Raw genomic sequence first — 16,196 nt, 5'->3', positions numbered from 1 at the left:
ACTGATTACAATATTTAACCAATTTCCTTCTATTTTCGGTACCACCCTGTCCTACAATATCCCTCCAATGTTTTAATATACAGCCCAAGGGTGATTTTTCACTTCTTCCATTTCCCATTTCGCAATTTTAATTACTTTGTTTTTCTCCGGCCGCCTTAGCCACCCAAGGTCGGAAACACGGATAGAGCTCCTTACTCGTTTTGCACTCAAACGCGTGTCTCAAGCACTCTTGCACTCACACTCAGTCAAAATAATTAAGCTATACACGGAAAATCAAAATGTGCATCTCAATCACACCATTCACACTCTCTGGGCAGCCCTCAGTCACACAAGCAGTATGTTATACGGTACCGTGCACTTATGTACAACTTTTAGGAACACTGACAGTTCACAAAGTATGCATTTCAATGAACAATTGCCAAAAAACAAACAACAAACAAAAAGCCAAATTTTTCCTGGTCTTAAGCAGAGTGTTAAGTTTTCCACTATTTGCCTAGAATTACCAGAATATTATTATTTTTCAACATACATTTCATAACTCCAAGTTTTGAACATGTAACAAGACAACACATAGAACAAACAAGAAACAGAGCGCTATTTCAGTTGTTACGTCCTAGGAATTCCCCAATTCTTAAGACAACCTAAAGGAAGTTTTTAGCTTCCCCCTTTTTTCTTTTTCTTTTTTTTTTTTTTTTTTTTCCCCCGACGCAAAAGTTTCCCTTTTACTTTTGCTATGAGGTCCCTCTTGTTACTATGAAATTCCGCCTTATTCCGTCCCGCCCCCCGCTTTCTGTCACGAGGCCTCCGGGCTTTTAGGAATGGCAGTAACCTCGGGTTTGCTCGATCTGCCCTCAAGATCGCTAGCGGCCACCCCTTGGTCAGCAAACCCCCTCCCAAGGTACCTTTCCTCCTGGGGACTACGCTGCGCGCCGGACGTCTCCGTGCGTCTCACCAGCCGCCCCGTTTCTAAACATACCGTTTTATCCGTGGATCCAGGGGTTTCTCTTCTGCTCCCGGGTGAACAGCTGAGAAGAGGAGGCTCCTCCGAGGAAATCTCCCGGGGCGCGCCTAGGAGCGTCTGCTCCGCAGCTGGTCCCTCAGCCGAGCAGAAATCCTCCTGCCTGGCTCGCCAAACTGACGTGCGGAATTAAACTCTATACTCAAAAGTTATAAAGTAGGTATGTTTATTGCGCGCAGATGCACGGGGGATCGCTCCTCCACAAGCGTGCATGCCCGAAGTGACGAACCATCTCACATTTATACAATAAAACAAATGAATATTCAATTAACGCCTATACATATTCGTTACCTAAACCCGCTTACTCTCGCTTACTCTCGCTTCGTATGTTAATTAGCTTATCAGTCCTTTGCCTGGAATGTGGTGGTCTTGCAGGTTTGTAGGTGATTCATGTTCTTGTGACCATCTGATCTTCTCCAGCAAGAAGACTTAGCACTCCCTCCCTCTAGATATCATTGGAATATCTCTCATCCTTTTCTCATTCTTTTTTAAATAGCCCCTTTGTTAGAGGAAGAAGGGTAGGTGTCTCCTCAAAGCTGTGTGCCTATGTGACCAGACACCGCACCCATGACCAGTCACCATACCCACATTCCTTGAGCAGACATATCGCAATCGATGTCCATTGTCCCCATTTCACACTATTTCTCCATATCAGTTTGTTCTAAAGGGTAATAGTTCACAGAAATGCTGTTTCTATCTATTTCATGATATTTTCACAGTTGAATTTCTAAGTGCTATCCTGAGTACTATTTAATTCAAAGTCATATTCATATAGTATGCCCAATTAGCAATCTTAATGTAGGCACTAATATAACTTATTAAGTTTCAAAATTATGGTAGATGGATGATTGTATTGGGTCTGGCTGCGATGGAGCTAATTTTCCCCATAGCAGCCCTCATAGTGCTGTGCTTTGTATTGGTAGCTAGAAAGGTGGTGATAACACACCAATGTTTTGGCTACTGCTGAGCAGTGCTCCCACAGCATCAAGGCTGTCTCTCCAACATTCTCCCCCTCACCCCCAAAGGCCAGTAGGCTGGGGGTGGGCAAGATCTTGAGAGGAGACATAGCCAGGACAGCTGACCCAAAGTGACCAAAGGGATATTCTATACCATATGATATTGAGTGGTTGATGGAATTGAATGTGGTATTGGTGGTTTGACTTTGAGACAGTTGGAGCGAATGTGTTGTTAAGGGTTAATTCAGGTTACAAGCACTTTGTAAGTCCTGCTAAGTGCTTCCTTAAGCACCAAGAAATCCTTTTGTTTAGAAAGGAACTTCACAAAGGAAACACCCCCACAAGATAGATGAGCTGATAGGAAGCTTACCACAAGCAATGAGCTCAGCAAAACTAGGGGAAAGCTAATTCCGGCAGGGGGAGATCTCGTCAACTGACTCATTGACCACCGACTCAAAAATTCCCCCAGACCCAAGAGCAGTTGAGACTGAGCATGCAGACTAATCAACGAGAAGTGAGAGAATTATTTGACAAATGGGAAACTGAGTACTAAGTAATGAAGTAGTTGGTTGACTTGTAACCAGTGAAGACTGATGTCTTTGTATGCTAAACTGTATAAATAGTGCAAAGTTTAGACAATTGGGGAGCTAGGCATTTGTGGGTCACCACTTAGCTCCCTACTTTGCACAAACTAGAATTAGGAAATAAGGAATACCTCGACTTTGTGTGTGAACTGGTGCTGCACACCAGGTAATGAACCCTCTTACGGGAAAACAATACAACACGATGTCTGTTTTGCAATAAAATGTAAGGGGGGGGGCAGTCTTTTTTAGAATATTTGTCTTCTGAAGCAACTGCTACTTGTGCTGAGGCCTTACTTGCCAGGAAATGGCTGGACATTGCCTGCTGATGAGAAGTACAGAATATTTTTTTTTTGTTTTTCTTTGCTTTTCTTTATTGAAATGTCTTTATCTTGACCCCTGAGGCTTTTTTTCATCTTATTTTCTCCCCCTCTGCCCTGTCTTGCTAAGGAGGGAGAGTGATAGAGCAGCTTGGTGGGCAGCCAAGGTCAACCCAGCACAGTTCTTTTTGTCACCCAATTCGAGGGTGAGGAATTTCAGATAAGGATAGTAATTGGGAGAGGTAACTGGCAAAACACGGACCAAACATTGCTAGTGAGAGGAATAATTCTGGGGAATTTCAGTTGTAATTATTGTGAAGGGACAAGGGGTAGAGAGATTTTGATTTTGGCATGGGGAGTTTTTTGTTGATGTAAGCAAAGTTTGTGAAGATTGTAGACTGGGCCACATGCATATTTTAAATATAATCCTTAAACACATGATTTTTAGGGACAAAGGGTGGAATGCATTAGTTTTATGTCGCAGCACTCTCCAAACTATCAAGCTGCAACAAAGTCTTTTACCATCTCATACCAGCATACTCTTCATGCCAGTCCCTCTACTGCCTTCTCCTCATCTTGCCTCATCTAAAGCACACATTCCCTCTCTGCTTCTTTCTCGGCTGCCCTCTCTTCATTGGCTCTCAACCACTTAACAGAACCAGCCACACCTGCACCTTATCTACATTGGCCAACCTGCTGCCCCTGAAGCCAACCCACAGCTGTATATTATCAATGTTAATTAACCCAGCTTCATTCCTCTACACCAGAGCAGAGATTTCTCTGTAGCTCGTGGTGAAGAACATGGTGATGTTAGGTGGGGAAGGAAAAACCCATCTACACGAAGTAGATAAGCAGGTACTCATTTATTGAAGCACTGGGTGCTCAGTGGTATCTCCACAAATCAAGCGCACCTATGCAGAATTCACTGTTACATTTATGCACAAAAATTACAAGGTCATACACTCCCAGTTACAATTATTGGTTAGTAATTTACATATAATATTTGCTGTGTCATCCTCTTCTGTTACTATGCTTGCGCAGAGGAAGGGTCTTCACCTGGGCAAGGGTCTTCTTGACCTGTGGATGTGTTCTTTAGTATTATAGTGAAGGTAGTTAACTTCAGGACACCTTAAAAGTAAGTTTTGTTGCCAAGTGGGACAGCTGGATATTGGCCTTGCCAAGCTGTCCCATAACTCATCCTATACACAACAGAACCCAGGTGCTCTGGTTATGGTCTATAGAATAAGAACTTCAAGTAACACAGACTCAAATGACAAGTAGCACAACAACCTATACATCATTAGTTAATAAGTGTTAACATAATGCTAATGTAGAGGCTGGCTTCTTAAAATCAAGATGTTCCTATAGTTAACTGTTTCACAAATAAACACAAAATATAGAAAGATTCAGTAAAACTTTAAGACAATCTGCAACAGTGAGGCAGACTGTCCCCCTGTAGCCCATGGAGGTCCATGGTAGAGCAGATATCAACCTGCAGCCTGTGGAGGACCCCATGCTGAAGCAGGTGGATGCCCAAAGGAGGCTGTGACCCTGTGGAGAGAGGAGCCCATGCTGGAGCAGGCTCATGGCAGGACCTGTGACCCCCGTGGGAGGGACACGCTGGAGAAGTCTGTTCCTGAAGGACTGCACCATGTGGAAAGGACGCAAACTTCTCCAGCAGTTACAAGAACTGCACCCTGTGGGAAGGACCCATATTTGTGAAGCTTGTGAAGGACTGTCTCCTGTGGGAGGGGTTCCATGCTGAAACAGGAAGAGCATGAGGAGGAAGGAGCAGCAGAGACAACGTGTGATGAACTGACCGCAACCCCCATTTGTTCAATGAAGTTGAATGAAACTCATCCTCAAATTCTCTTCCCCAAATACTTTCACCTCCCATTCCTGTACTGGTTGGATCACCAGTCTGAATCATGAAACCCTGCATAGAAATTAAATGTTATTACAGCATCACATAAAATAAATACACAAAAATGTTTTATGCCAAGTGACCTTTTTTTCAAACTTACATCATACCTTTCAACAAAATATGTTAAAATGCTGTGGATAAGTTAAGGTGTTGCGACCAGAAAGGAGTCGTTTAGGACGACCTCCCTCCCCTTGGGACCAACGTCCAAGTTCGTGATACCCTTGGACTGAATTAAGGTGAAACAACGCCAGCCAACCAGTTTTATGATTTATTAATACAAAATACAAGACATAGATATGATAGCTCAACGGCAATTACTTTAACTGGATAAGCAAGTCCCATGCCACACATTGTTGCTTAGATCTGGTCACTATTCAATAAAAAGAGAGAGAGGAGAGGAAGAGAGAGAGAGAAGAGAGATATCACCACCCATGGATCTGTGGATCCAGCAGCATCCAATTGGTCCTCTTCACCCTGGCTGTCTTGGTGGTGGGGGTCCCACCTGAGCTTTCACTGACGGAAGCTCAACGTGTGAGCAGTGGTCGCAGGGGGTCCTCATCAGTGGTCGTGAGGGGTTTAGGCAACCCCTGCTGTGCACATGAGTAGTTGCCACTTATATAGAACCGATACACATGCATATTCGTAAAGCAGAAATATAATTGGTTAGTAGTCTCTAAACGCGCGCGGTTCTCACACCCCTAATTATCATGACTAAAATAAGCATTCTATCCATGTAGCTAATTGTGTTGCTATGCTTCAGCCTTGTAGTTTGTTACTCCCTATATTCCCATACCGCTCCCTATCTTTCTTGGCCCTGCACCTGCTTTCCCAGCAGCTGTATCTTGTTAGAGCCACGGCCTGTTGGCACAACATAATTACTTGGTCTCAGGATTCAAGAATAGCTCAAGGCTACCTTTCTTGTTAACTTCAGCACAGCAACTTCAGTACAATTCTGATTACAGGCCTATTCTAATACCAGGCCTGGATTGTGCAGATCTTCAGAGATTCTAAAGCCATGCTTCTGCAGCCATTCTTCTGCAGTTGCCTTATGTTACCACAGCAGTTTCTTCCAGGAAGTGCTAGCTAGATCTCACCTTTGTGAGACCTAAAGCCATTCCATCCTGTACCACCTTGTGGTTACCAAGTTAGGCAACAGCAGCTCACTTTGCTGCAACAGCTCGTTTCAGTTCCTCTCCAATCTGAGCAGAACTGCTTTTTGCACCAGTTCCACTTGAATTTGTGCGCCAAGCAATGTTTAAGGCAATTTTCAATATATCTGTTCTTTACATAAGGGACAAAGCATTTGAGGCTTCCTTAAGTGAAAATCAAGTACTTGTAAAAAGAGATTACTCACTGTTCCTGCTAGTGAAGGACAGAAACCTGACTATCTGTACCTTCTGCAAACACTTAGGCTGTATCAACTTGATTCTGGTAGAACAGAAATAAGAAGCCTCACATGAAATGCCATTCTGACATGAAATGAAGTCCTAATTCAATTAGGATTGCCAAATTAATCTTTCTCTTAATTTTCAGATCTCTTCCACCTTAATAGTTGTCCTGCAACCGACAACAACTTCATTAAGTGATAAAGTTCTTTAGAACCTCAGAGCTGTTCAGACTTTACAGGGAACTCAGAAGCCATTCCAGAAATCCTTTGTGCAAAAGGTAAATGTAAAGGGTTAAGAGAGGACTGACCAAAAAGGTACATTATTTAAACCAACAAAGAAATTAACTTTTTTTACAAGTTACCTTGATGATATAATGAAATGTGTGTCCATTGTAATAATAATTTCTGCTGTGCACACACAAGTTTTCCACTGTTTTGGGGCACCTAAAATCATGTAACAGAAAATTCAGGCTACAATAAATATTTAGTTGTATTGTATCAAGACCATAAAGATTTTAGTTGAGACTCAGATCCTGTTGTACTGAGAAATTTTTCAGCACACTGTAAAAAGGGCTTTCATCAAATAAGGAAAAAACCAAACCCCCATCTCCTCAAACTGAGCTGGAAGTAATATCTTGAGAGGAGTACTAAGTTGCATGATTACACAGGAAGGGAGCAACAAGGTTAGGGAGCAACAGGGTCAGGATCCAAATCTATTTCCTCAAAGCCTAGCTCAAGGCACCAGTGATTAAATGTTCCTTCTCCAGCTTTTTAATTACATATTGTATATTTACAAAACCAATTAAGGAATCTATGCTCCATAACCAGAAAGGTGTTCATTCTTTTACCTCTATAATTCTATTAAGCTATATATGTAAGATATCCAGTGCTGCATACAAGAAGTAAAATACTAAAAATACAATATTTTAAATTATAGAACAATTTTGCAGTCAGCAGAGTCAATTATCCTCTTCTGAAACTACTGACAAACATTGTTTGGAATCAGGGTGAAGAGGTAGAATATTACCATTGATAGAATGAAAAGGGAAAAACACCCAACCAAACCAAACAACCCATTTATGTTTGTGACTTGATTCTATTTTTTTTTATTTTATTTTACTTCTGAGAGATTTGCTACCAGAGTGAAAATTCTTTGTGATTTCTTTTCCACTGGTTTTAGAAAATGGATTAGTAGCCAGAGTAGATCTACATAGACAGGTTTATGCAGTCACACACATTTTCCCAGAAAACTAGAAAATAGCCAGAGTCCATAGCTACAGTTACTTTAGCTGTGGCAAGGAACATTAGCTTGGGTTTAGTGATATTCTAAAGTATCTCATGAAATAGAGCACCAATGGCATAACTAATGGAACAGACAAGATTATAATCCCAGTTCCTGCTGAGCAGTATAAAAGTAGTCATTCACAACTTTACTCCATAAGCATATGGCCAAAGTTTTAAAGGGCATACAAAGCCACATCCTCTATGCTCTAATTTTTCATCACATTCATTTTAGAGATTTTCATTTCAAAGCTCAGCTGGGAGGAAATACTAGAACAAGAAAGGACAAACCTAACAATAACCAAGACTATTAATATTGTATTTAATTTAAAATTGCATACAAAACATTGCAGTGCAGCACCTAGCAATACCTAGCAATACCATGCATGCAAATATACTGGCACGCTGGCATGAGAATTAAAAAAAAAAGTATATATATATGTCAGAAATAATGTAGCTTGGCCTGTCACTCACTGGTAAGGGCTGTACCATTACTGCAACCTACATATTACCGTTATGAATTCCAGGAACTAGGGCTTGATGCAAAGAGACATTGGTGAAGAGAGCAATGAAAGACTAGCAGCCCTACAGGGTAGAATTGAGGTTGTGTTGCTTTGCCTGTGTTTCTGAGAAAACATGAACTTGTTTTTGAAGAAACATGGACTGCACTTAAATGGTTCAAGTTTCAATGTATAGCAATAATATATAAATCTACTGTCTCACAACAAAATCTTTGCATTTAGTAACATCACAAAGGAGAGATACTGATACAAGAACTTTACCAATAGTCATGCATAAAACTTTTCAATTATATACCTGTTTTTGGATATACACAGTACTAAATGTTATACACTGGTATAAATTTTACATTGGTCTTGAAGGGGCTGCAATAACATAAAATGTAGCATGATGGCCACATTTGGAAGTTGCAAGCTCTACTACTCCTCTGGCTTACACAGATCTACTCCCAAATCTACTACTGCTGCGGCCAACATCATTCTCTTTCAAGATGGAATCCAACAGCATTGCTTTACAATAATATGTAGCTTACACAGAAGAGCATCATGACCTATCCACATTTACAATTTAGAGAAAGATCAAAAGTTAAGAAAAGAATAAGCCCCCTGAAGCAATAATTTTAGAAAAAAACCCAAAATAATTAAAAAAACCAAAACTGTGTCCCTACTGTTACTTAGACCTATTTTTACTCTATTTGTGTTTGTCAATAGTTACATTCCTAGCTTGATACATTAAGAAACTGTCAGGAAACAAGGACATTAGAAAAAGGGGAAGAACTATTCCTTGCTTGGAACGTAAATCTTGGATACTGCCACCAAAAAAAACATAGGAGGAAAGAAAAACAGAATAACAGAAAAGCTACCAGGTACATACTCAACAGGAAAAAGTTTGATATTAATATCTCCCATGCTTCTGTGGATGATGGCACCGTCTGAAACTCTTTTGGGCCCTTCTGCCTGAGTAGCTGCCATGACCTCTTCTTTAGAAGGTTTCTCATTAAATACATCTCTGTCAGAATCTGCACTCTTCACTAAATGTGAACCAGAAGATACAAACTGAAGAACAAAAGAAGGTAATTGGTTTTCTTTTTTCCTTGTATTACATACTGCTCCATGCCTGAGACATCAGTGTGATTATTCAACCTGCTAAACACCCACTAGATTTGAAATGTGGGCAGAGAATTCATAGATAGTATCCTTGGATTTCAGTGTTGTGTGTTATCAGCATTTCCAGTCACAAATTGCAATGCAATTGCATGTGAATCCAATTAACTTTTTATAATCTCTGTTATCTTCTAAACTTTTTCCCCTTTTCAACAGAAAGCCCACAGTAATTCAGCATATTTTCTTTAAAAAGGAGTGGAGAATGTCAGTGCATTCAATTCAGAAAAAATGGGCAGGTTTCATCACAAAACTTTTGATTTCACTGCAAAGTCAAACTAAATCCTCTTATTCCAATATTGCATTAATAAAAAACTATAGAAAAAAAAGCAAATTTAACTAAAAACAGGAGAAATCTCAGAAATTAAATTTTTATAGTACTACTTAAAGGAGGAAGCCATACAATAAATATCAGAGTACACAAGCATCCACATAAGTGAGTACACTTATGTATCAAGACAATCACTAATTTTCTGCATGCGTTCATTTGCCATATAGTCATGTTTTCTCTAACAGTGAGTAATGTTTCTAGAGTTTGTCTAACTTTTCTTCCTTACTTGTCAAATTGTTCAAAATGGTATATTCCATTATATACTAACCACACAAAGGTTTAGAAAGTGTACTATCTTGCTCCAACTGAAAACACATTCAAATTCAAGCACAAGTAACAACAGACAGACTGACCTCTAACCTCCATGGTGATTACATCCCATATCAACTAATAGCTACTCCAGAATTACTTGTCTCTTTGGCTTATTCATTGCATCTCATCTAAAATCTAAATTGTGAGTAGGAAGAAGACTCCTGTCTATTGCTTACCCATAATGCACTTAGTTCTACTGAGTCCTGATGCTACTCCAAATTTAATTATTTTTATTATATATTTTATACATACAGTTAATTATTGTTTCTTTAACAGTATAAGATCTGCTTAGGGTTTGGGTTTTTTTGTTGGTTGTTTTTTTTCTTCTTTAAGATTCTTAATCTAGAACAAAAGCCTATATCCTTCTCAGAGAACTATAATTTAGCCAAAAATATACCAAGTTTTTTTAACTGCTTGAGCAACAGTGAAAAAAATAAAGACTACAAAGCTATTCCTAGTCAATTTATGCTTGTTCAAGCTAAACATTCTAGAAAATACTTGCAATTTAAAGGGATGCCTCTGGAAAAGTTGCATTTGCAAACAAGACAAAAAGCTGGAAATGCCCAAGGAGGAAATTAAAAAATAATACAGAAAAAACATCAATACAAAAATGGAGTTACTTAAAGAGAAACCACATACAACATGTAAAATCTATTTTTTTAAAAAGCCATGCAAATTACTGTCATCTGCCTGGATATTTTGGAGAACAGGGCTTTCAGATGCCTTCATCTCTATAGTGATTACAGCACAATGTTTCTTTGCTACTTCTTGGAACAAAGCTAGTTGCATCACTCTGATGTTCTCTTGTTTTCCCAAGATATGAATATATCTGAATTACAAGATGTAAAAAGTTGGAACTACTGTTAGCTGCTCAGTCAGAGAATGTCTCCTTTCTGACTGCAAGAGACTCAAAGCAAAATTCCAAAAGCCTCTCAAAATAATTTTTACTAATTGGTTTTATAATGCTTCTCTATTCAGACTTGCTACATAATTTACTAGTCAGCCTCCTACCCAATAAAATCCCAACCATGTGATCCACATTTACTTTGTTATTACATCCAGTTAGCCAGAGATGAATCAATGACACATTTTTAATACAAATATGCTTGCCATATTTTCTCCTCATTTTACTAAGCTTTAAACTGCAATGACTCATTAATAAGCATGGGAACATCTTATCTACAGTCTAATTTAAGGCTTCTAAATAACAACAAAAAATATTAGAGACACCCACAGTCATATCAAGTTTTAAATATACTGTAAATTTAACTGAATATAGACTTTGAAACAAATATATTTATCCCCATATATCTCACTGGAACTTATCTGTTAGTCTCTACATTTATGACCTTAATGCCCAACACTGTCCCATAGAGAATGAAGCGTCCAGTTTCATCAAAAATTATATTAATTAATCTTACTGTGTCCACTTTCTCCAGCTCATGCTCAGCTGCCATGCATCAGCCAGACTCCATGTCTGGTAGTTGCTGCCTCATCTAAAGAAAAAAACCAGTCACTATTATATAAACATATTTCAAACTTTTGACCCAGCAAAACATCAATTCACATGCTTAGAAAATACAGAAATCAAGTGAGACTACTCCACTCAAACTCATCTGAAGAATTAAAATAAATACAAATAATAGTTTATTTTAATGACCTAATAGGCATGTTGCAGTAGTAGGCTCAAGCAAAGAAAGAAAAGTGTGTAACTGTCTAAAAGTTCTTAGAAGATTACAAATTTAATTCTTTTCATTATTATGTTATTGGAAATGGGCGTTTTCCCTAATTGCTTTCTAGTTAAAAAGAATCTAGCAGTACGAACACACAGATGAAAATCAACAACTTGGTTTTAACTGCATAACTAACATAAATTAGTAAGAATTAATTTTGGGGCAAAGCAATACAAGCAGCAAAGAAGAAAACATGTAAAACCTTTTCTGCAAGAAAAATATAGCAATAAAGCTCAGCTTTAGAAACAGATGATAATGTAGATGAATATGCTAGTGAATAAATTCAAATAAGTAGAGAAAAAGAGAAGCAAGACCAAAGTCACACTCAGAGATTTATCAAAGACTTTAATGACCTTCCCCATAAAAAAAAAAATTAAAAAAAAAATAAAAAAAGGAAAATTTATACTGGATGGGTAAGCCTTGCATTTAGCAAATTCATATAGATCAATATCTGATTTATACTCCCACTTCACATTCTTGGGAAATTTATATTCATGAGAAGTACCAGTCCAGTACTCAATCATTCCAGATTTAGCAGAAGACACTACTACTTTGTAGGCAGGGCTTAATTGTATCTGAAAAAGAGAGAATATATGGAGTTTATAAAAAACATGAAGAGGCTGGTTATTTCCTCATTCATCATATACAAATATTTTTCCTGTGTTCTTCTCAAATGTTGCAACAGAAGATATGGCATCTCCAGGGCAATATACCCATTCACATTGGCCAGGGTAGTAGCTGCAACAAAGAGTGAAAAGAAGAAGAAAAAAAAAGAAATAAGAACAGGTTTTACTTAGATAAGAATAGTTACATTATAAACCTGAAATCAAATATCAGAAGCAAATTTTTAACTTTGTGTACTAGTCTTGCTATTATCTGTCTTGGCTAAAATTCAACAGTGTTATAACCAAGCTTTTCCAAGCAACACAAATCAGTAGATGTACAACAATTTTTGTTGCTCCCATATTGTTTCATAAAGAGGCTGTGACAGAAAGCAGAGGCAAGAAAAAGTGGATATAAAAAAAGAATAAGGATGGAAATCCAGCTAAATAGCACCAATGGCATTAAAGATTACTACTCAACTTCTGTGACTCAATAGCATTTCTCTTCTACCCGTTAAATAGTTAATGGTTCAGTGAAGATGAAGACAACCACACCTTTGCCATATACTTACAGAAAAATACAACTAGGTCTTGCAAAAAAAAAAAAATTATTAAAGATGCAAGTAAAATTAAGACAATCACCCCATATTCAATAAGCGTTCTGAATACATTTAAGAAGGAACCCATTTGCTGCTAGCAAAAACATACTCTACAAATAAAACAAGCCAGAGATATGGTCGATAAGAGAAGTTATGTCTGTTTTTAAAAAAGTCTGTAACCAAAGATTCTGAGAACCAGAACTTGAAAACTAAATGACAGACCACAAAGAAACAGTAGTCTCCATAGGAAACTCGCATTTAGTATCCTTTCACAAATCAAACTAACAGATACTGAGAGACTGACAGATGACAGACTAATAATTTGGATTTTCAATGCCTGTCTGGTAAAGATTCTCAAACAGAGAAATATAACCAGAACTTTGTCTCAGGTTCCCTAGAAAGAATATGATCAAATAAATAAATAAGATGTTCCACTGATCTATGCATCATTATCCAAAGTTTCTGTAGAAATAGCCACCCTTCTACAGATCATTGATGGAAGCATAAAGCATAGGGATTTGCAGATAGTCACACTGTATAGATTAATTAAAACTGAAAGAATCTGAAGAATTTGAGACAAAGCTAATCAACCATGCAACATTATTTGCATATACCTATCAAAGCAAGCAACACAAGATAATGTGAGCTGAAAGGATCATACACAACTTACGATTCTACATTAATCATTGCAAGCCCAAGCAAACAGCCATGAAAAAACTCTCAGGCAGGTCAACAGAAACTATCTGTTCAATAAACAGTAATGCAAAAGATAGAACAAAAACCATTAATTTTTATAAGGCTATTCGGGACAATGCTTATATTACAGCTGTATACTTTTCCTCATTAAAGAGTTCACTCCAGGTCAAACCAAATCATCTCTGGAAAAAAAATATGGGGAGAGGATGGTCTAGATTATTAAGGTTGAAAAAACCCACCCACCTATTCAAAGATAAATCAGAGGACATATAGACAATTGTTGTAGGTAGTATTCAGGGCATCCCTGAAGCAAAATGGATTTAAATTCTACCTCAGTTTTTTCCTGAATCCTCAAACAGGGAAAAATGCACCTTCTATTGTAATGTCAAATTAAGTGGGTTTTTTAATATTAGATGAATTTTATTTCATCCTATAATTTTACCAATTTTGTAGTGACAATACAGGGCTGCCAAGTAGAAAAAAACAGCAAAACAAAAGACTAAGGCTAATCAGAATTTTTCCACAGCACACAGCCAAGAGGGAATCAATTCCTATGGGCATTATCTGGAGGATGTCACTAAAACTATAACCAACAAAGCAGCTAACATAAGCATTTTTATAGGCATTCTGAAAAGCGTGGGGGTTTTTGTTTTGTTTTGTTTATACTTTTAATCAGTTTGAAAATTAACCAACAAATAGCCTACTGTGTGGAATAAATGTTTTACAATTTTAAAAGGCTTGTGGAAACATAAGTATTTCTACCAATCTTGGTATAGCATTCATTGATCCTCCTACTCTCCAAACTCACTCTTGTAACAGCGTGGGGCTTGTTTTCCTCTGGTATTGTTATAATTCCAAAAATATCCATTCCTATTTCTCCCAGATTATTTAGCTACAAAATCCTACAATAGCAAGGCTAAGGAAAAAAATGTTCTTTCCAACAGAAGAAAACCGCTATCCTTATGACAACAAATAAGACAATACATACAGGCCAAGTTCTTTGTCTAGTGAAATTATTATTTGGCTATAATTTTTAAATTCAGTGCCAAACAATAGAAGAAATATTATGCCTAACTAAGTATTTTGAGAAACACCGCAACTTTGTGCATAATATTTGACACTGAGGAAAGGCATTGACCTACTCCACTCATATGTATTGTGCATACAGAGTCATAATTTTTTCTATTCAGTCAGGGAATCTCCAGCCACTTGTCATGGTCCACTCAGTGGACTCGTGATGGTTCGTTTACTATGATCTCAAAGCGCAAAAAATCAAGGCAACCACGCCAAGGGGTTATGCTTTGATCAAACAGCGCAACTTTATTGTTTGCCTGTAAAGCGGCATGCGATAGATAGAGTGATAGGAAGCGAAGAAAGGTAAAGTAAGAAGAAAGAAAAAGAAAAAGAGGATTATAGCTACCACCATGGGTCCAAGGCACCCCTATGGTCCCAGGTCCAGGCAGCGTCCCGCTGGTCGTTCCAATCATCGTGATCCTTGGTGGGGAAGATCTCCAAAGTTCGGTTGCTAAGGAGCCATCTTTTATACCAAGCAACACACCTTGCTCCTCCTCTGGCCCATGGATTGTTGCCAGTCTCCACCTTCTCGAGCAAGGTTACCACGCATGTCCAAAGAGGAGTGCCCGAGGTGTGGTTTGCCTTAGAGGCGGGTAGCTTCAGACCAAGAGGTGTGGTTTTGTATTATAATGAAGAAAGTTCACCTGAAGTTTAAGTTTTTCTGGTTCGCTGCTATGACAGTGGTTATGATCCATCTTCTGGACAGCGGTTATGCGGGCTTATTGTAGTTGTTCCTTTCAGTCCCAGGTAACAGGGAACGGCATAGTACTCCTTGTACCATGTAGTTCTCCTTCCCAGGGTCTTTGCGTTTTGGTGTCCATGAGGACCACATTCCATCTCCAGGTCTCTGTTGGCAATGTTGAGACAATATCATTCTCTTTGGACCGACTCTTACACCACTGGATGCATTTTGGACAATGCAACTTACTCAGCTTCATCTGATTAGGGGGGAAAAAAGCCTCAAATAAAACAAGGTATTTACTTACCTCTTATGCAAAATAACCCTCATTTATAATCCTAAACAAACATTTTCAAGAACTAAGTAATTTACCTGTTCCAGCATGTTGATCGTATCAAAGTTGACTACATCAAACAAACACCTTCATTGCTTTGTCATCTCAAACTGAACATAATAATGCCCCCTCTGAACTAACAGCAATACTCTCAATATCACCTATTAAAAAAAGTAAACATACTATTAAGACACAGGAAAGGGACATCCTTCACTTCAATATTCCACAGGGAAAAAACCTACAGAGGTCTAAACCGGTTTCTCTACCTTTTTTGACATACATATATATCTATATATCTAAAGAGAAGAAAGCTATCTCCTCAATCTGTGCAGTTCTGCTGAATCATATTTTGTTCAGACACAGTTTCTCTTATTACTGTAAATATCACACACTGCAATAAGGATTTTAAGAACCCCTTTTAGTCTATTTAAACAATTTTTATATTGCTTATCAATACGCCCTTTCCTCTGCACTTAGTTTTCAAAAAAAATTTAAATACCACCTCTGGACATAATAACTTTCCATTACTGAACTTCTACAATGAAAACTTCCTTGCATATATAAAAATACATCTCTGACAATGAGATACAATGTGTGTGTGGAAAATACAGTACATGCTACATGTGTAATGACATCTCTGTGCATGTAACTGCATTCATACATTGAAGGACATGGTAGCTTTTCAAGATA

The 16,196-nt window shown here is 38.2% G+C and overlaps 1 protein-coding gene across 1 annotated transcript; it reads right to left on the bottom strand.

Annotated features, from left to right (window-relative positions):
• Positions 1-1,763: 1,763 nt before the first annotated feature.
• On the bottom strand, positions 1,764-15,043 carry LOC129734614 (peptidylprolyl isomerase domain and WD repeat-containing protein 1-like). The gene is made up of 5 exons (XM_055698247.1): positions 14,978-15,043; positions 11,996-12,097; positions 8,860-9,041; positions 6,549-6,630; positions 1,764-4,811 (listed from the first exon to the last, which is right to left on the bottom strand). Exons 1-5 carry the CDS (start codon positions 15,041-15,043, stop codon positions 4,557-4,559), a joined length of 687 nt encoding a protein of 228 aa, XP_055554222.1. The 3' UTR covers positions 1,764-4,556.
• Between the last annotated feature and the right edge of the window lie 1,153 nt (positions 15,044-16,196).

This window comes from Falco cherrug, chromosome W (genome assembly GCF_023634085.1).
Source record: "Falco cherrug isolate bFalChe1 chromosome W, bFalChe1.pri, whole genome shotgun sequence".
Classification (NCBI taxonomy): domain Eukaryota; kingdom Metazoa; phylum Chordata; class Aves; order Falconiformes; family Falconidae; genus Falco; species Falco cherrug.
The sequence above is the reverse complement of the archived record's forward strand: the minus strand, read 5'-3'. Positions and strand labels throughout refer to the sequence as shown.

Bases quoted from the DNA above. Each gene is read 5' to 3' on its own strand.
- LOC129734614 (XM_055698247.1), bottom strand. From the start codon at position 15,043: ATGCGTGGTAACCTTGCTCGAGAAGGTGGAGACTGGCAACAATCCATG. The intron at 12,098-14,977 runs GTGTGTTGCTTG...TCTCTTTTTCAG, and splicing joins TGGGCCAGAGGAGGAGCAAG to ATACAATTAAGCCCTGCCTA. The intron at 9,042-11,995 runs GTGAAGTGGGAG...TTTGTTCTTCAG, and splicing joins AATATAAATTTCCCAAGAAT to TTTGTATCTTCTGGTTCACA.